The sequence below is a fragment of the Tyto alba genome, unplaced genomic scaffold, assembly GCF_018691265.1.
Source record: "Tyto alba isolate M040663 unplaced genomic scaffold, T.alba_DEE_v4.0 Super-Scaffold_1000006, whole genome shotgun sequence".
NCBI lineage: Eukaryota > Metazoa > Chordata > Aves > Strigiformes > Tytonidae > Tyto > Tyto alba.
The window spans coordinates 8,097,798-8,117,362 of record NW_024881272.1 but is presented as its reverse complement, the minus strand read 5'-3'; the positions used below and the strand labels follow the sequence as shown (position 1 = coordinate 8,117,362).

The window sequence follows — 19,565 nt, the reverse complement described above, 5'->3', positions numbered from 1 at the left end:
GAGACACCTAATGCCACACTGCATTAAGCAGTGCTTCCAGGTGTTGCTGCACCACTAAGGGATTGTTAACTGTAAGTCAGTCCCCCCACAGTGAAGCCGCTAAAATACTTATTCTCTGTGTTTTCAGGAAGAGACACCGCTCTTCCTTGCTGCTCGGGAAGGCAGTTTCGAAGCAGCAAAGATCTTGCTGGACCATTTTGCCAATCGAGACATCACAGACCACATGGACCGTCTGCCCCGAGATGTGGCCCAGGACCGGATGCACCACGACATCGTGCAGCTTCTCAACGAGTACAACGTGGCGCACAGCCCCGCTGGGCACCCTGGTGCCATGCTGAACTCTGCCCTCTCCCCAGTCATTTGTGGCCCGAATAGGTCCTTCCTCAACCTGAAGCATGCTTCATTAAGCAAGAAGTCACGAAAACCGAATGCCAAAGGCATCATGCCCACGAACCTCACCAAAGATGCAAAGAGGAGAAGGAAGAAGTCCCTCAGTGAGAGCAAAGGGCAGTTTTCGGAGAGTTCAGTGACCCTGTCACCAGTTGATTCCCTCGAGTCGCCCCATGCTTTTGCCTCCGAGCCAACATCGTCTCCTGTGATGCCGTCGCCGGGGGTGCTACACTCGTCGCCCAGCTCGCTGCTGACTGCTCCGTCGGTGCAGGCCGCGCACGCCATGTCCTTCTCCAACCTCCACGAGATGCAGCCCTTAGGACGCGGGTCCAGCACGGTGCTGCCGTCCGTCAGCCAGCTGCTTTCGCAGCACAGAACCACCCCTCCCAACAGTGGGCTTGCCAGGCTCCGGCCGGCCAACGTCTCCACCGAGTGGATGAACCGTATGGAGGTGAACGAGTCCCAGTACAACGAGATGTTCGGCATGGTGCCGCCGGTCATGCATTCACACCCCAGCGTTTCGCAGCAGAGCGGTTTGGTTCAAGCAGATGCCAAGCACATGGGAGTGTCCAGGGAGTCTCTGCCCCCTATCATGACTTTCCAGCTGGTTCCCAAGGGTGGCATAAACCAGCAAGCACTGCCACAGCAGGCCCAGTCAAACTGCGCTCAGAACATGGCTGGTCCTCTAAGCTCCATGTACCAGATACCGGATTTAGCTCAACTGCCCAGCGCCTCGTTCTCCGTGGCTGCCATCCCTCAGCAGGACGGGCAGGTGGCTCAGACGGTCCTCCCGGCCTACCACCAGTTCCAGAGCTCGATGGGGAAGTACCCCACGCCTCCGTCACAGCACAGCTGCTACTCCTCGGCCACAGAACGGACTCCTAGCCACAACCGGCACTTACAAGGGGAGCACCCATACCTGACTCCGTCACCCGAATCTCCAGACCAGTGGTCGAGCTCCTCCCCACACTCTGCCTCTGACTGGTCTGATGTGGCGACCAGTCCCGGTAACAGCCAGCGCGGGCCGGCGGCCGCTCACATGACAGAGCAGCAGCGGAACAACATGCAGGTGTATGCCTGAAGACTGGCCAAGGTGAAGCCCAATTAAAGCGGACTCCAGAACTCATGAAGGTCTTCCAGGATGGAAATGAAGAACCATTTTAGTATCCAAGAGTCTTAATGAGCCCAGGCTGTTCTTTCCTTGGAGGGACTGTGGTCACTGTAGGCTTGTATGCTTTTATGCTAAACAGAGAACTGTAGAAGCTGGTGATGGAGAAGACCAGCTGGGTCACTGCTAACCAACTCCCGTGCACCTTGGGTGTGATTGCTGTCTGCACTGGATTCACCAGTCTGCTCTTAAATATGCTCCACCGTTTCTCTGGGGAGACAGCTCTTCAGCTTAATGCCTCTCGTGGTTGGTTCTCCAGAAATTTAGCCAAAACCAGCTTTGTATCCTTATTTTGTTACTCCTTCTGTTACCCACATAACCTCTCTCTGAAGCACCTTCTACTAGTTCTCCTCGAGTTCAAGTTGCCTTGTCTTGACACAGCTCAGAGCTGCACCCACATTCCTAGACCCCTCCTTCCCTCGGCTGCTCTTGCTCAGCAAGCCAGCCGGACTTCCCAAAACACCTGCAGGTCAAGTGACACCTTCTGTCACGGAACTTCACCCTTTCCTCTTCAAGAGTCTTTGTCTTATACAGACCCACTAACACCCCTTAGCGTTCTCACTGCCTGCCCCCCAGGTATTATGAGATTATATATACATATAGTCTTCTCTTAGGTTTTTGGTTTTTTGTTTTTGTTTTCCCCTAAAAACGCTGGTCTGACCTGGTCTTCCCCCCGTGGTGGCCTGTAGGTACATCTCTCCCATGTTGTATGTCTTCCTGAGACACGCCTGACCATTTTGACACACTACCCTCCCCGTGCCCCTGTCCTGCCAGGTGTGTCCGTGACCACCTTCACGGGCTCCCGTGCCAGAAGAGATGCCCTGCAACCAATGCAGGCCTTTTGGGAAGCTCTTGGGATGAGCATGAGTGTTTCAAAACTCGGTAACACAAGCTCCCAGCGTTCTTGCACAGTACTCCCCTCCCCTCCATCCAAGGGTGGCTGTGTGTCCTGTCCTCCAGATACCATATGCTGCCTCTTTATGGTATTATCAAGAAATGTCAAGGATGTCGTTATATGTTTGCAGTGTGTGTCCTTCTGCGTCAGGAACAGTGTCCAGCCCTTTGAAAAGTCTCCCTTTTGCTCCAGGCACCTGGGACAGGGCTGCCTTGTCTTCCCCCTCCACCCGGGAGGCTGCAGCACTGACTCCCAAGCAGGCTTCCAGCAGCAGCAGCAGCAGCAGCGTGCCTGAAGCCTGGAGCTGGGCTGAAGCAGCAGACCAAATAGCTCAGAAACCGCTGTCTGACGCAGTTTGGTTAACAGGTTTGGGGCTGTCCTCCTCTCTCGGCTTCAGCCTGTATTGAGATTTTCCATCTGAGGTGCCCCACGTGCTCTGTGGGACGGTAGTGCCATTTGCCCTGCAGGTCCCCCCCCCCCATATTTTTGGAGTTACGGAAGCCAGCGGTCGCTGACCTTAGACAAACAGGCGCTCTTTCTGCTTTGTCCGCAAGAGTAATGCTTCCCTGAAGGGCTCTGAACCAGTCAGCAGCCACAGTGAACATTTCCAGGGATGGTTTGCTCCTACCTCTTGGGGGAACCCTGCAGACACACGTTCCAAAGAGATCGGGGCTGTCGGCTGCCGCCAAAGGACAGAGAAGGCCGCTCCCCTCCGAGCAGCGGCCATCCAGCATCCTACCGTGTACAGTATTTCCTCCGATGTTTCTTTCCATTCTAATCAAGAGTAAAAGCTTTTTCTTTCGATTTGACTCAATGGTACATGAAGGCAGGGCCTCAGGAGGAGCTGGTTCCCGGGGCCGTCGTTTTGGGCTGAAGTTTTTAATTCTGAAGTTACTGCTTTTTACGACGCACACAACGTTCCCCGGCACGCTCGCTGCAGTGTGTCCTGTGAAGTTTAGCTGCAACCGACTCAGGTCTCCAGGCAGGAGCCTGCAAGCTCCTGGAGGTCTGTCCAGGTACATGTTTCACTGCAAATAATGAAGTGTTGCTACATCAACGCTAAAGAAACAAAGGGCTTTTCCTCGTTAGCCCCAAATAACCAAGTGCCTTTTTATATATGTGGCTACCTTTTACAAGATGAGTGATTTCTGTGGAATGAAGCCAGTTTCGTGCCTGGCGTGTTAATACGATGGCCCTCTGCCTTTCTTTTTGTTTTTTTAACTACTTGTAAAGATAATATCTCCTTAAGGTGGTATTTTATCTCATAAATTGTAGAGTAACCATTCACACAGCAGCATTTTCCTGTATTAATAATGGAAAATATTTGCTTATTTTTACATTTTTTATAAAAGTCTTTTATGAAAATAGTTGCTGCAAAATGTATAAGCAATTTTTATCCCCAGAATAAAGAGTATGTGCCCAGCGTCTGTGTGCTGCTGTTTTCGTCTGTCTCCCCGGCTGTCACGGCACAGCTTGGGATTATAAACGAATCGCTGGTGTTCCGGAGCTGCTCAGAGCCCTGGCCAGGGAGGGCTCAGTAGGATCTGCGCTGCCCATGTCAGGAGAGAGCTCTTGGGGATCGAGAGTGCTCTGTGCTGTGGCTCGGGGACCGAAAGCAGCCTAGCTGGGGTGTAGCAGGAGGATTCTGGGTCTCTTGGTTAGCGGAGAAGGGGGCAGGAACCAGCAGCCCAGCAGCTGGGCGTACTGGGAAGGACGAGGAGGGACTGGGATGGGCCCTTTCTGAGATGCTTTGAATAAGAACTGTCACTTGCCTGGGAGTCTGGGAGCCAGGGAAGGTCTGAGGTTCTTGTATGGCTTTTAGAAAGGTTGTGAGCAAGCGTGGGTCAGGCAGGGGCTACTGGAGCCATGGACTCGCTTGCCCTTTCAGGTCCTGCTCGCTGTTTTTCCACCTGGGAGGAGCACCCTCATCCCTGGGGCTGAGGCTGCCTCCCTCCCCGGCTTTGGCTTGGCAGCTGGTGCATGAAGATGCGCGATGTTCCAGCCCCTGACACAGGGAACCGCCGCTCCTCCGTGCTGTTTTCAGAGATGAAAAGTTTTGACTTCAACAATTCGAGAACAAATTGACAATGGCTGCCTTCCTGTATTTTGAGCAGGGAGGTGCCACTGAAGCTCTGAGCTCCACTAGTGCTCACCTGGCTGGTTTCCAGCTCTCTCTCTGGGATTTGGATGGAGCCTGGAGCTGAGCCTAGCAGGGATAAAGCTGCTGGGGGCATTTTAAGGGCTTAATGTTCAAACAGTGCAGCTCTTCTATCTTCCAGTAGAGCCAGCTTGGCAAGTACAAACCTCCAGGAGCCTTTCATCCACGTTCTCCCACAGGTTGCAGGCCTGTGCCAAAGTTTAGCAAGCTCTGCTGTGTTTCTGGCACAGCTGTGTCATGCTGAGACTTGAAACTGTGTCTCCTCTGGGACGGTGCATGCCTATTCCCTGTCCCGGGATGATGAGAGACTTGTGAAAACTCGTGTTGCATCCAAATAAGCCTAACTGAACCAGCCAGGCAGGGAGCTGCGGCATCCCTTATCTAACCAAGGAGTAATGGATTAGCTTCAGGCTCCTTTAGGGAACGTTTTCCTGAGTTTTCATAAAATAAGGGTGGAGTCCAGTCTTTTGTGGGAGATGCTGTGTTTAAAGGGTTTCCCCATTAGTTGGAGTGGCTGATCTCCTCTGTAAGGTCGTTTCTTTCACGAAAAACGATAGCAGGCAGCAGCGGTGTTTGGACACAAAAAGGCTTTACCTCTTGGATCCCAGAGGGTGCCTGGCAAGCTGACTGAGCCTTGAGAGGTCTCGGGAAGCAGCAGCAGCCGTACCCCAGCTGTGTGGGCGAAGGAGATGGGTCTGATCCTCCTCCCTCCCTAGGGCGAAAGCCAGACGTGCCTCTGCATGCTGGCGTGGAGCTGCTCCCTGTGGGTGTAGCAGCGCTCGCTGGCTTCGTGTTTTGGTAAATGCTCCCACAAAGGAGCCGCGGGACGTGGCCTGAGCCTGACAGCCAGCTGCAAGCCCTCTGTGTTGGGGGAAGCGGGGCTCAGATCTGGGGCTGGATCCTCTGCGGGTAGCTGCCTCCTGGGTAGCTCCCAGTGGTCTCCTCCGGGGGTCCTGGAGAGGGCTGGGGGAAGCAGAGCCGGGCACTGGCAGCAGCAGGGCGCTGGGCAGGAGCTGGCAGCTTTGCAGGAGGCCACGGGACAGGCAGCAGGAAGAGCTTTCAAAGCTGCTCTGGTGTGTTAGAAGCCAGCACGGTTGAAGCAGTAGGGTCGATGAGCTTCAGCCACCTCCCACGGGGGCAAGGGGACACCCCGGGCTGAGCAGCGAGGACCTGACCGTGCCGAAGGGCTCCGGCTGCCGGGGCGCCGGGCACAGCCCCGCTCCAGGGCTCCCTGCCAGCAGCAGCCTCCCCACTGCCAGGGCTGCAGGTGCCCCACGCAGGGCAGGGGGGGCAGCGGGGGGCTGCTGCTGCAGGACCTGCCCCTTTCCTCCTGGAGGGACGCGGACTGACGAAGCCCTGCGTCACTGTCGAGCGCGGGGGGCCGGGCACCCACCCCACCCCCCCCCCCCCCCACTATCTGATGGTGCCCGCCAGCCCCTGGCCGCAGGCTGTTCCCACGTCCCCGCGTCCTGCAGCCTGCTGTCAAACATCCCCAGGCAGTTCAAACAAGGGCGGTGCATGGGTGACGCATGGCAGAGCCGGGGCAGGGCCCGGGGCCCGGCCGGGTGCCATCCCTTGGTTGGGGACACGGGCAACGCCGACGGGTGGTACCCGCGGCCCCGCCGCAGGGATGCTCCAGGATCGGGGCAGCATCCCCCGGGGCTCACCCCCGCCAGCCCCCCAGGCCAGCCAGCGCTGGGCCAGCGGGCATCCCTGCCCAGTGCCAGGCTGGGCTCTGCCGCAAGGTTATCTCTGTGTTTGTGTTATTAATTAACGCTAATTGCAGGGGGTTTGTTGACCAACTAGGAGAGGTTCTTCCTGTCTTTTCTGGAGCAATGTCGAATGCAAACAGAGCGGAGATCTGGGCAGCTTTCCAGCAAAGTAGGGGGGATGGAGGGGAGTCATCAGAACGATTTTAATGGTGGGAATCACCTGAGCTGGGCAAACACTGATGCTGCTGAGCACCGGGCTATAAAGGGCAGCTCCTCTCCTCTCCCGGTGACCCACGAGAAGCCGTTATTCCTCCTGATCTCCAGACAGCAGGTGAGGAAGGGGACCCTCACGGGGCAGCTCGGACCTCAGTATGCTCCGAGGTGGCTTGTGAGCGAGCAGGAGCTGGTCCCAGCCCCGGCAGCTCCCAGGGGAGCTGAGCGCTGCCCTTGCTGGATGGGGCGGGCTGCAACGATGCAATTTTCATCCCCGCGTTGACTTTTGTTGCTGCTTCTTTGAGAGGAAGACGAGCTGAGCCTGCAAATCGGCATGCCGGTGCCCGGGGATTAGCTCAGATAAAGGGGAGCTGCGCTGATGTGGCCGATTTGCCTCCCCAGCCTGCGTCTGGCAGCGCTACGAGCTTGGGGGGTGAAAACGATGCCGTGCACGTCACCCCTGCAGCCCAACCGGCCCCGGCCCTGCCCGTGCCATTGCTGCTGCTGCTGCTGCTGCCCGATGTCCCCCCACCCGTGCCCGTGGCAGCGCTCTCCTCACATCCCCACGGAGCAGCTTGGCTCACCCTCCTGCTGAGGCTGGGAGTGATGGGGTCGGGACACCCCTCTGCCAGTGTGGGCTGGGGACCCCCGAGTTGTGCCTGGGGGATGGGGTGCAGGCACGGGGCGATGAGCGGTGGCAGGGAGGGGAGAGGGAGGCACAACCCCCCAGGGTGCCACCTCCTCCACCCGGGTGAAGGGGGCCAGAATCAGTCCACAGCAGGCTGGGTTTGCACCCTCCGGGCACAGGCAGCAATCTCGGTCCCCGAGGGGCTTGGTGTGACCCCCCCGAGCTGTTACAGGCGACACTACCAGGAGCAAGGAGGATGGTGACAGCGGCCAGACTCGCCCTCCTGCTGCTGGGCTGCGTGGGGCTCCTGCAGCCGGCCGGTGAGTCCCACGACTCGGGGGGCAGCCGCTTTCGCAGCAGGGCTAGGACGGAGCCAGGCTGCTCTCCGGCTGGCGACACCGGCCGTCCCCCATCCCTCCCCACCGCTGTCCCTCCGCAGGCGCCCGGTACATAAGCTACTGCCCCAAGGGCTGGTCCTACTACAAGCTCAGCTGCTTCAGGTACTTCCATCAGCTCCGGAGCTGGGACGAGGCCGAGGTAAGCCCGCCGGGGTACGGAGGCGGCTGGGGATCCCCCCATCTCCCGGGGGTGCCCCGGCACTGACGGTTCTCCCCGCAGAGTCAGTGCCAGGCCAACCACGCCGGCGCCCACCTGGCCTGGGTGGAGGAGCCCCGGGAGGCGGCCACGCTGCGGAGGGTCATCTCCTACTACCAGCGAGTGCAGCCCGTCTGGCTCGGCCTCCGCTACGGGCGCGAGGTGAGGCGGCGGGTGGCAAAGGGTGGGGGGGGGGGGGCGGGCATCGGGGCCATGCCTCTGACCCCCCCTCTCCCTGCACAGAGCCGGGCCTGGCAGTGGGTGAGTGGGGACAAGTACAGCGTCACCAGTGGGTTGGCTGGGGACAGTACCCACAGGGGGACCTGCGGCATGCTGACCCACTTCAGCGGTGAGTGCCCGGACCCCGCGTCCACCTTCAGTGCCAACATCCCCCCCCTCCTCCTCCTCTGGGTCCGTCTCCACTCAGGGGGCTGTGGCGGGCAGAGCTGTCCTCGCCGTGGCCCCCCCCCCAACCCCTGGCCCATCTCTCCATCAGGCTTCAACCTGTGGTCCAGTGCCGACTGCTCCCAGAAGCATCACTACATCTGCAAGTTCACCCCCTTGCTCTGAGAACAACCTCTGGGCCTGTGGGGCACCCCGTGCTGGTGATGCTCTTCTCCCCCTAACTCCTGAAAATACATCTATAAAAAAAGAAGCATGCAAGTGCTGTGCGAGCTTGGTGCTGGTGCAAAGCCCCGGCTGGTCGGGGTGAGGGAAAGGCAGGCGCTGCTGCAGCTCCCAGAGCTTCCCAGTTTCTGGGGGCTCTGGTGCTGGCAGAGCTGTGTGGGGGCGAGTCCCCGGGAGCCACGGGGCCAGTGGCTCTCCTGGCCGGGCACTTGTGTTTGCTCCTCCCCAGCCCTCTGGTGCCAAAGGGGACAAGTGTCCTGGGGTGCAGGTAGGGGGGACAGGAGTGTCCCCAGGGTGCAGGCATGGAGGAGACCTGGGGCACAAATGTGGGTGGGGATGGGAGCTGTCACAGGCATGCAGGCGTGGGGATGGGTGTCCCCCAAGGTGCAGACAGCTCCACAGGGCTCCAGGGGCTGCAATGCTGCCCCATGGCCATGTTGACAGCAGCACTGGGACCAAAGGTCCCTTCTTGTGTCACCGCAGTGTTGCCACAGGCATCACGTGGCTGTTTTTTTCTGCTGTTTTGAAGATGGCTCTGCCCCCACCCAGCTCACGGGTTTTTCCCCCCCTCCCGGAGCCACGGCATGTGACAGAGGTGGACCACATCCCAGGCGACACAGATGGTGCCGGCACCAAAGCCCTGGCCACCATCTGCTCCCTCCCCGGGCCCGCGGGGGCAGTCAGGGAGGGCACAGAGCACCTCGCACACGGCACGGTGACCGCAGCCGTGCCGGCGAGCCACGGGCACTGGAGCTGCCCTTGCCCCATGGCACAGGGAGCTGGGCCACGGGAGAGCCTGTCCTGCTGCTCAGCCCCAGCTCCAGCCGAGAGCGTCCCCAGGCTTTGGGACACAAGACAGAGACATCTTGCAAGTTCCCCCCCTCCAAAGCCAGCTCTTGCTTCGCTGTCCCTGTCGCGTTGGCTGGAGCTCGCTGACCTTTGAGCGCTGGGGTCCAGCGTGCTGATAAGGGCCGGGAGGGCTGTGCCGTGCTGCCCACGCAGTTTATAAAAGCACCACGCAAGGCCCATCCCACCGTCCATCCCGCTGTCCATCCCTCCGTTTGTGCAGCGGCCGGGGCAAAGATGCTGCGCTTGGTCGGCCGTGCCACACGCTGCTGGGGGGGAAAACGGGTGCTGCCGGGGCCAGAGGGGGCACCCCGGGGGGCCCAGCACCCCATGGCCACGCAGAGGGCATGGTGAGCACCCACATGGATCGGGTGGGGTGGGGGGCATAACTGGGGTGGGGGTCAGGGAGCTGGTAATGCTCTTAAACTTTTCTGGGGAAGGGGATGCTCCCCCTCCTCCCCACAGAACTGCTGGGTGCAGGGAACCAGCAGAGATTGGGGTTACTCGTGGCCTGGGGTGCTCGCTGGTGGCATCTGCCTGGGGCCACCACCTGTCCCCGAGACTCGGGGCCACCGCGGGACCGTCGCCGCTCCCTCTGCCCCGCAGCTTCTCCAGCGCTGCCGTGACGGGTGCCTGGCCCAAGGACGTGGGCATCCTGGCGCTGGAGGTGTACTTCCCCGCCCAGTACGTGGAGCAGGAGGAGCTGGAGCGGTACGATGGTGTGGAGGCCGGCAAGTACACGCGGGGCTTGGGCCAGCAGCAGATGGGCTTCTGTGCCGCCCACGAGGACATCAACTCCCTGTGCCTGACGGTGGTGCAACGGCTGGTGGAGCGCGGGCGCCTCTCCTGGGACGCCATCGGCCGCCTGGAAGTGGGCACCGAGACCGTCGTCGACAAGTCCAAGGCGGTCAAGACCGTCCTCATGCAGCTTTTCCACGACTCGGGCAACACTGACGTGGAGGGCATCGACACCACCAACGCCTGCTACGGGGGCACGGCCTCGCTCTTCAACGCGGCCGCCTGGGTGGAGTCCAGCGCCTGGGACGGTGGGTTTGGGCAGGGACTGTGCCGTGGAGATGGGGGGGCTGGATGTTGGGTGGGTGCCATGGGATGGGGGAAGGAGGCAGGAGGTGGCCTGAAACCCAGAGATGCTCCAGCAAGCCTCAAAGGGAGCTGCTGCTCCTCCAGACTCTCCATCACCCTTCTTTCTTGCCCGCCTCGGCCGTGACACCCGGCAGCTTGGGGATGGGAGTGCACAAGGGCCATGGGACGGAGGCTGATGGCCCTGCCGACCCCCCTGTCCTCCCTCAGGTCGCTACGCCGTGGTGGTGTGCGGGGACATCGCCGTCTATGCCACAGGGAACGCGCGGCCCACAGGAGGTGCCGGTGCCATCGCTATGCTGGTGGGACCAAACGCCCCGCTGGTGCTGGAGAGAGGTTGGTGTCATGAGACCCTGGGGACGGGTGCTGTCCCTGGGGGCCATACATCCATGTCCCAGCCCCAGACAGAGCTGCTCAGCTCCAGCAGCACTGGCTCTGCCAGCCTTGGTGCCTGCCCGGTGCTGGGCGCTCCAGGATCCCGGCCGGCCACATCCCTGTGGGTACCACGGAGTGAGTGACCCACCGCTGGCTCCCCCTGTGCCCCCAGGCCTGCGGGGAACCCACATGGAGCACGCCTACGATTTCTACAAGCCGGACCTGGCCTCCGAGTACCCGGTGGTGGACGGGCAGCTCTCCATCCAGTGCTACCTGCGGGCGCTGGACCGCTGCTACGCCGTGTACCGCCGGAAAGCGGAGAGCCAGTGGCAGCAGGGTAAGCGGCGGCACCCCCCGGGGTGCCCATGCCACCCCACCGAATGCTGACGGCCCCACGTTGCCTTCCAGCCGGCGTCCAGCGGCCCTTCACCCTCGACGACTTCAAGTTCATCATCTTCCACACGCCCTTCTGCAAGTTGGTGCAGAAGTCAGTGGGGCGGCTACTGCTCAACGACTTCTTGGCCACCCCAAACCCTGACACAGCTGCCGGCCTCTACAAGGGGCTACAGTCCTTTCGGTGGGTCCCCATTCTGTGTCCCCCATCCCCCAGCCTGGCCGGGGATGTGCCCGTGTGGGGTTCGAGCCGGCCTCTCTCTGGGCAGCGGCGTGAAGCTGGAGGACACCTACACCAGCAAGGAGGTGGAGAAGGCGTTCCAGGCGGCCAGCCAGGAAATCTTCAACCAGAAGACCAAGCCCTCCCTGCTCCTCTCCTCCCGCAACGGCAACATGTACACACCATCCATGTACGGCTGCCTGGCTTCCCTCCTGGCACAGTGAGTTCCTCCAAAATTCTGGCTGCAGGGGTGTGGGGGGGTGTGATTTTGGGGAGGGTAGTCCCTGGCCTGGCTGGCAGGCGCCACCTGCTCATCCCCCCCCAGCAGACTTGACCCTTTCCTTGCACATAACCCCCAGCACGGATGCATCCTGCTCCGCGCCATTTCCCTGCCAGCCTTTTCATCCCAGCTCGCTGGAGCCGGGCCAGCGCATAAAGCCCTTCTGTCGGTGCCAGGAGGATGAAAACCCCACGGGTTTATGCCTGGCAGAATGGCTGACCCTGCAACAAATTTGCCATGGGAACAGCCAGACACTGTGGGGGGGACCAATGTCTCATCCTAGGGCCCCCCAGCACCACCGCATCCCAGGGCCACATGCCTTGGGCAATTAAGCCCTGAGTTCCAGGACCCCCCCTGCCTGCAAAGGGAGCAGGAGGCAACCCCCTACACCAGCTCCACATCCCGTCCCCAGGCCTCAAATCCCCCTTAACCCCTCGCTGCAGGTCCTCAGCACGGGACCTGGCCGGCTCCCGGATCGGCGCCTTCTCCTACGGCTCGGGGCTGGCTGCCAGCATGTTCTCCCTCCGCGTCTCGCAGGATGCAGCCCCGGGTGAGCCCCACGGGAAAGGGGGGCGGGCCGGGAGGGGAGGGTGGCGTGGGGCTGTGGAGCTGGGGCTCTCGGGGGTGCTGTCTCACCCGGGGGGTGCCCACGGCCAGGCTCGCCCCTGGACAAACTGGTGTCCAGCCTGGCCGACCTGCCGGCTCGCCTGGACGCCCGCAAGCGCGTGGCCCCGCAGGACTTCGCCGAGATCATGAAGCGGCGGGAGGAGACCCATCACTTGGGTGAGTGGGGCTGGGGGGGACGCGACACCCACCCACTGGCACCCCCACGGCCCCGCTGAGCATCACTGCCCTCTCCCCGCAGCCGACCACGCTCCCCACGGCTCCCAGGCAGATCTTTTCCCCGGCACCTGGTACCTGACACGGGTGGATGCCAAGTACCGCCGGGAATACGCCAGGAAGCCCGTCTAGGGGGGACCGGAGGGGTGAGCCTTGGGGAGGAGGGGGGATGCTCTCCTCCCCGCCAGCATTCTGGCTCACCCCCAAATCCAGGACTGGCCTCTGCTGGAAACTGGACACTTGGAGGGCTGAGAAGCAGCTGGTAGTGCCTCTGGCCCTGGAGCTGGTGGAGATGGTGGCATTTTCTGCACAAACCTGGGTGGCACAGGGGAATAAAGGCGCGGATGAGAGGGGGCAGCAGCCCGGCTCTGGCTCCTGGTTGCGAGTGGTCCCCTCCCACCCTGGGGACCCTTCCCTCAGCCACCATGGGGCTGGAGCGTGGCCCCTTATGGGATTTATCCTGTGGGCACCAGCCATGACCACATGCCTCAGTACCCCCATTTCCCCAGGATGGCAGCATGCCCCAATGTTTTGGGGGAGCCAAGCAAACCCCGATTCCCCAGTCTGGGTTTGCAGCCTGGGATTGGTGAGATCCCTTTTTTCCCGCGACGCCAGCAAAGTGAAACATTCCCAAAAGTGACAATTGCCCAGGGAGACAATTCCCAGCGGGCAGGAGGGGGCAGGCGAAGTGGGGGCTCACGGGAGGGCTCAGCCCCCCTTGGAGCACTGCCTGCTCTCTGGGCCATGTCCCAGCACGGGACCGTGGCCCCAAGGGACCTTGGTGGGGCCACAGCAACCACAAAGACCTTTGCACCCTTGAGCAAACAGCAGTGGGGCCCAGGGGGGTGGGAAGGGCTGGGGGTAGGAGGGACAGAGCCTGCAGGAGGTTTGGGGTCGAGGACAAGGGACCACAGAGACAAGACATCACATATTCTCTCCTCCTGGACCTTTTATTGAGCACGAGGCCACCCCAAGCCCAGCATGGAGGCCAGGGATGGCTGGGTGCAATGTTCCCCCCGCTTGAGGGAGGGGGTTGGTCTAGGTGCTGCGGCCATGGGGAGAGTCCTTGCTGGTGGTCAGGGTTTACAGGTGGAGCTGGAAGACCTCTGAGACGCGTGGCTTCAGCTCGCCGAGGTCGGACAGGGGGGCTGAGAGCCCCACGACGCTCCACTGCTCCCCCGCCACAGCGCCAGAGCTGTGGTAGGACTGGAGCTGGACCCCCACCTTCCCCAGCAGCCCTGGAGAGGAGGAGGGGTGTTAGGGGCCGCAGGCTGCCCCAGCACCCACCAGGTAGCAGGGCTCTGCCCACTCCAACCCCCCTCAAAGGTCCACGATGTTTCTTCCCCCTCCCCACCAAGTCCTTTTCTCCAGGTCCCCCCTCAAAGGTCCACGATGTTTCTTCCCCCTCCCCACCAAGTCCTTTTCTCCAGGTCCCCCCTCGGGGGTGACGCGGGGAGCTCACCGGTGAGCACGGGCAGCGTGCTGGGCTCGGAGGCTTTGGCTCTGTAGATGAGGACGGGGCCAGCCAGCGGGACCGGTTGCTTGAAGGTGGCCCCATTGATCTCCCGCAGCACTGGGGTGCTGCCCTGCACCGTCCCCGCTGCTCGGTGCGGGGTGCCCTGCAGGGACACCTGCAGCAAGCCGGCACTGCCGTCGGGCTCGGGGGCCACGTCGCCGTGGGTGGTCGCGACCTGCCGGAGAGATGCTCAGCGCCCAGGTCCTGCACGTGGCAGGGCGTGGGGAAGGGACATCCTCCGAGGCCACCCCAGGGAATGGCCCCCAGCCTGAGGGCTGCATTAACAGCCCCACAGGGAAACCCCTGGGAAGGATGGGGTTGGGGGTCTGGGTGTGCCAGGGTGACGTGCAGAGCCCTAGGTGTCCACGCACCTTCAGCCCAGCCTCCTGGGCCAGCAGCAGGGCGTTCACCAGGGTCACCTCCTTCTGCGCCCCTCCAGCCAGCATGCCCGCAGCCACGGCGGGTGTCAGGTAGCTCCCGGCCTCCCGCAGGGGTGTCCCTGGGGTGCAGGGAGGAGGCAGGGGATGGATGAGCCAGCAGCAGAGAGGTCAGCCCCAAGCTGGAGCAGCCATCCTGAGGCTGGTCCTCCCACCCACCCATCCCTACTCCCATCCTCCCACCCATCCGTGCACCCATCCATACGCCCACGGCCTGCCATCCTCCCACCCCACCACCAACCACCCTCCTCCCGTCCACCCCTCCCTCTTGGCTGCCCTCCCATCCCTCCTCCCATCCACCCAGCCCAGTAGGTCCCCACGCATCCCACTGCCCTTCCCACCCATGGGGGTCCCTGTACCCAGACACGGGGCACAGCCTGCCCGGCTCACCTTGGGTGCACACCTGCACGCTGCCCTGCACTTGCTTGCCCACTGTGCGCAGCACCGTGCCCAGCGCCCTGGCCAGGGTGATCCAGGGCTTGGTCTGGGGTGCGAAAGCCTTGCTGAGAGCCTGCCCGTTGACCTGCGAGGAAGGACTCGTGATGGGAACCAGCCAGTGAATGCACTGGGTCACTCCCAACACATCCGTGCTTTACAGAGGGGGAAACCGAGGCACGGAGGTCAGGTGCCTTGGCGGGGGGACTCACCGTGCCGGCCAGCCCCTTCCCCGTGGCCATGTCCACGATCTGCATGGCGATCTCCTTGCCGCAGCGGCTCTGCGCCTCCTGCGTGCTGGCACCCAGGTGTGGGCAGCAGATGACGTTGGGGTGGTTCACCAGGTCGCGGTCCTTCGGGGGCTCCTGCCAACACAGCCCCATCCCACCATCAGCCCCCAACACCCACCCAGGAGCCCGGAGGGGGTGGAATTTACCCCCTCCTCCCTTGAAAGGAGGGGAGCTGGGGCAGGGCTGTGCCCGCTCCCAGCCCCGCAGGGTTTGCTGGGCTGCCTTGGCCTGGCTTGGGCAGAGTTAAGGTGATGCTGAGCTGACTCCAGGCATGGGGGGGGGGGGGGGGGGGGGGGGGGGGATGTTCCCCGTGGCCCTGCTGACCTGCGTGAAGACGTCGAGGGCGGCCCCGCCGCACTGCCCCGACCGCAGCGCCCGCAGCAGCGCGCCCTCGTCCACGATGCCGCCGCGGGCGCAGTTCACCACCTGCACGCCGCGGCGGCACTTGGCAAAGGTGCTGTCGTTCAGGAGCCCTGCGAAGGGAGGGAGGGACTGCTGTGAGCAGTGGGGGGGCTGCCACGGCTCCCCCCTGCCCCAAACCCCACCGTGCCAGGGCCCGGCCCCTACCCGTGGTGGAGGGCAGCAGCGGCGTGTGCACCGTGATGAAGTCGCAGCGGGGCCAGATCTCCTCCAGCGGCAGCTGCTCCACGCCAAAGGCGGCCGAGGTTTCGGGGGTGATGATGGGGTCGTAGCCTATGGTCTGAGGCAGAGCAGGCACTCGCCCCTGAAGCTTGGCACGGTGCTCATGGCCAGACCCGGAGGGGGGGGTCCACGCTCCCCATCACTCCTCCCTGCCCCAGCTCCTTACCTTCATGCCGAAAGCCTGCATGCGGGTGGCCACCTCCCTGCCGATGCGCCCCAGCCCCAGCACGCCCAGTGTCTTCCCATTCAGCTCCATGCCCATGTACTAGGGTGCAAGGTGGAGAGTGAGTGCACCCCACATAGGCACCTGCCGCCCCATCCTGCCCGGGGCCCTGCGCCCTCCTCCTACCTTCTTACGGTCCCACTTGCCCTCCTTCATGGAGGCGGCTGCCTGCGGGATCTGCCTGGAAGGGGAGGGAGCGGTCAGTGCAGGGGCAGGGGGCTGTGGGGGGTCACATTCTGTCCCCCCCCCGTCTTGTCCCACGCTCACCTGGCCAAGCACAGGATCATCCCGCAGGTGAGCTCGGCGGCGCTGAGGCTGTTGCCAGTGGGTGTACTGGGGATGGAGAATGGTGTCACTGGTGTGTCGCCCTCGGGGTGATAGGGGTCGGCACCCCGTGAGGACGGAGACCCGCAGGGGGGGTGGCCACGAGGTGTCACGAGTGGGGATGTGCCAGGAGCACAGGCAGGGACGTCCCCATGCTCCTGCTCTTACTTCATGACTAGGACACCCTTCCTGGTGGCCGCCTCCACGTCCACGTTGTCCACGCCGGTGCCCGCTCTGCCCACTACCTGCAGCCTCTCCGCCGCCGCCAGCACGTCAGCCGTGACTTTGGTGGCCGAGCGGACGATGAGCCCATCGCAGTCCTGAGTGGGTGGGGGGAACACAGACACGGCGAGTGGGTCCGGGGCCGAGGGCTGGCGGTCCCAGCGGGGTGACGGGTTGGGGACAGCCGCTGCCGGGGGGCTGGGATCCGCCGTGCGAAACCGGCCGGGATCTTGCATCAGACGGGAGGCGGAGACCGGCCCCGCTGGCCGAGGAGGGGGGGGGTCCGCTGCCACCCGGGACCACCACCCCCCCACACACCCACCCACCCGTGGATGCGGCCCAGCCGTGCCGCGCTCACCCGGATCTCCCGCAGCAACTCCTCCTTGCTCAGCCCGGGCTTCTCCTGCACCCGGAGGCCGCCGGCCTGCAGGATCTCCCGGCAGCAGGGGTCCAGGCTGTCGCTGATCAGCACCTTCTGCAGCCTCCCCAGCGCCATGGCCGGGCCGGGCCGGGCCGGGACGGGCCGGGCCGGGCCGGGCCGAGCCGGGACGGGACGGGACGGGCCGGGCCGCGGCTCTCTCCGCACACCGCCGGGAGGCTGCTGCCGCCCGGACACCGCGCTAAAAGGGCTGCGAGCGGGGCACGTTTTTCGGGCTCATTGGGTCCCGTCTCCATAATCCCACCTCCTTCCCCTCCCCGCCCCAGCCCGCCCACCCCCCTCCCCCCGACACCCCCCCCCCCTCGGAGGGAGGGAGGAGGAGGAGGAGGGGAGAGGGGCCCGGGGGGTGTGCCGGGCCCCCCAGCAGCCCCAGAGCAAGGGGGTGCCCCGGCAGGACCCCTTGGGCCGGGGAGCCACGAAGCCGGGGGGTAGTGGGGGGCAGCGCGTCCCCACCCCCACGCACCGCGGCCGTGCCTCAGTTTCCCTGTCCAGCACATCACAGCGCAGAGAAGCCAAAGGGGAACGGTGGTGACACCCATGGTGGTGTAAGTGGCTCCCTCCAAAGTTAGGGGTGCCACTGGCAGGAGAGCAGCCTGGCCCCCCAGCCCATGATGAGCTGAGCCATGCCCCGCTACCTCACCCAGGGGTTCCCTGAACTCCCCAAAAGTGAGGCAGTGCCAAGGCCCTTGCCTACCCCCCAACATGGCACCCGCTGTTGAGCAATGCCCCCGATAAGGGGCTGGGGGAAGGGGGCCAGCCCTGGCCACCGGCTCCCAATGACGCGGGGTGCACCGGAGCCGCCCAGCAAACGCCCTCCATGGGGCAAGAGCCACCTGGCTGTGTCCAGTGACCTCGCGGGGGGGGGAAAGTGCTGACCCTCGAGAGGGGATGGTGTGGGGACTCCCCAGGGCGGGGCACAGCCCAGCATGGCAGATGGTGAGGGATGGAGGGCATCCCCTTGCTCACAGGGCCAAACCCTCCCAGCGCAGCTGGACCAGACAGACCCCAGGTCCCTGCCCAAGGGGGAGCCAGGATCTGGCCCTTCCTTGCCCACCACTTTCCACGCGCTGGGGATGGGCAGCAGGGACACGGCGCTCCCAAGCAGGGTCCTGACGGGACTGAGCCCTTCCCCAGGCTGTGGGCGCCCCAAGCAGCAGGGCTGGACCAAATCACCCTGGGTGAGACCTGGGGTGGCCCCAGAGGCTGTTAAACCCCTCGGAGCCCCAAGTGACGGATCTGCCCCGGCAGCCGGGAGGTGGCCGGGGTGGCTGCCCTCGCCACGGGAGCCCAGCGCTACGTACAGCCCGGCACCGTGTGCACCCCGGCGCGATGTACACCCTGGCACTACCTACAGCCCCGTGCTACGTAACACCGCAGCCACGGCCAGGGAACAACCGTGACGCCAGAGCGGGGAAAGTCCAGGGCAGCCGACACAGGGCGAGAGACGCGGTCAAGGGCAGCGGCTGGTGAAATCTGCAGTGAGGTCCCGAAATGGCCCCTCGGCGGGGCTGTGTGACCCGGGGACCGGCACAGGGCTCCCTCTCCACAGCCTCTCTTGTGGCGTGGGCTGGGGGCACCCACACTGCGGGACGTGGCTGGGACACAGCTCCACCCAGCCCTGCCACCAGCCCTGGCTCTGTTAACCACTAAGACCTTGCTCAAGGCACCGGCTGACCGAGCATCCCAGCGCCCTGCTCCCCTTGCTGGCACCCCCTGGGTTTGCCCCACGCCTCCGTAACATCTCTGTGGCACCTCTCCCACGCCTGTGGCCCGCTTGTGAGGAGGCCACGCGTGGCCAAGCCACCGCTACCGCCGCGGTGCTGTATTTGCCGGCTTTTCCCGGCCGGCGGGTGCCCTCTCCTGGGGGAGCGGCGCCGGAGGCACAGCCCCACGGCATCCCGTCCCTCACCGGGGACCTGCCGTGACACGGGGGGTACGGGTGGGGTGGCGCTGCTAGCAGGGCACCCCCACTCCTGGTCCTTCAAGGGAGCCAGACAGAGAGACTTGAATCTGGTCCCTGCCTGGGTCCCCAGGAAGGGCCCCTCGGGCTGGAGGGGACCCCAAAGCTGGCAGGGCCACCGCGACGGGTGCCTGGGAGACGTGGGCTGTGGTGGCCCAAGAGCCACGACTGGGATGGACTGTGGGGGTTATGGGGATATGGCACCCTACTGCTGACCCCATTAACAGCGGGGTCCTGGGTGGGCTCTGCAGGTGGAGGGAGGGGATGGACACACGGGGGACACAGGGAACAGCTGGCTGAGGGGCTGTGGGTGCAGGATGGAGGAGAGTGGGGCCAGACAGTGGGGGAGTGTTGGGAGGGGGGTCCCCGCAGAGTGGATGGGGCTGGAGGAGAGGGCAAAGGCAGCACTGGGACTGGGGTATCAAGCCGGGAAAGGAATTAAGCGGGGGGGGGAACAAAGGAGACTGTGGTTATTGGGGTTGGGATGGGGAGTGGCATAGGAGAAGCAAGGGTGGGGGAAATTGGGGGTGTTAGGTTGGGATGGTGGGTGTTCAAGGGGGGTCAGGATGATGGTGGGGCCAAGTGTGATGGGGGGGTGATAGGGCTGTCCCAGTGGGGGACTGGGAAGTCATGGAAC

The 19,565-nt window shown here is 63.5% G+C and overlaps 4 protein-coding genes across 5 annotated transcripts in view; 3 read left to right on the top strand and 1 right to left on the bottom strand.

The window, feature by feature from the left end:
- The window catches only part of NOTCH2 (notch receptor 2), an 87,804-nt gene extending 83,928 nt beyond the window's left edge, over nt 1-3,876 (top strand). The window contains exon 33 of the mRNA XM_032998544.2: nt 128-3,876. Within this exon, the coding sequence (XP_032854435.2) occupies nt 128-1,471 (1,344 nt within the window). The 3' untranslated portion in view covers nt 1,472-3,876. The remainder of the gene's footprint in view (nt 1-127) is intronic.
- A 2,739-nt stretch (nt 3,877-6,615) lies between these two features.
- REG4 (regenerating family member 4) lies at nt 6,616-8,337 on the top strand. Of its 2 annotated transcripts, none has more exons than XM_042785194.1 (6): nt 6,616-6,654; nt 7,397-7,484; nt 7,604-7,701; nt 7,783-7,920; nt 8,002-8,107; nt 8,255-8,337. In XM_042785194.1, the coding sequence occupies exons 2-6, from the start codon at nt 7,421-7,423 to the stop codon at nt 8,326-8,328; spliced, it is 480 nt and encodes a 159-aa protein (XP_042641128.1). In that variant the 5' UTR covers nt 6,616-6,654; nt 7,397-7,420; the 3' UTR covers nt 8,329-8,337. The 2 variants fall into 2 exon arrangements, with proteins under 2 accessions (XP_042641128.1, XP_042641131.1); XM_042785197.1 differs by having other exon boundaries at nt 6,630-6,654; nt 7,344-7,484.
- A 1,131-nt stretch (nt 8,338-9,468) lies between these two features.
- HMGCS2 (3-hydroxy-3-methylglutaryl-CoA synthase 2) lies at nt 9,469-12,797 on the top strand. The gene is made up of 9 exons (XM_032998702.2): nt 9,469-9,581; nt 9,838-10,277; nt 10,543-10,668; nt 10,880-11,044; nt 11,116-11,284; nt 11,370-11,540; nt 12,044-12,150; nt 12,258-12,383; nt 12,466-12,797. The coding sequence occupies exons 1-9, from the start codon at nt 9,469-9,471 to the stop codon at nt 12,570-12,572; spliced, it is 1,524 nt and encodes a 507-aa protein (XP_032854593.1). The 3' UTR covers nt 12,573-12,797.
- A 577-nt stretch (nt 12,798-13,374) lies between these two features.
- On the bottom strand, nt 13,375-17,209 carry PHGDH (phosphoglycerate dehydrogenase). The gene is made up of 12 exons (XM_042806929.1): nt 16,888-17,209; nt 16,476-16,627; nt 16,251-16,316; nt 16,110-16,164; nt 15,927-16,025; nt 15,686-15,818; nt 15,443-15,591; nt 15,041-15,193; nt 14,784-14,916; nt 14,328-14,455; nt 13,903-14,131; nt 13,375-13,678 (listed from the first exon to the last, which is right to left on the bottom strand). The coding sequence occupies exons 1-12, from the start codon at nt 17,023-17,025 to the stop codon at nt 13,524-13,526; spliced, it is 1,590 nt and encodes a 529-aa protein (XP_042662863.1). The 5' UTR covers nt 17,026-17,209; the 3' UTR covers nt 13,375-13,523.
- Between the last annotated feature and the right edge of the window lie 2,356 nt (nt 17,210-19,565).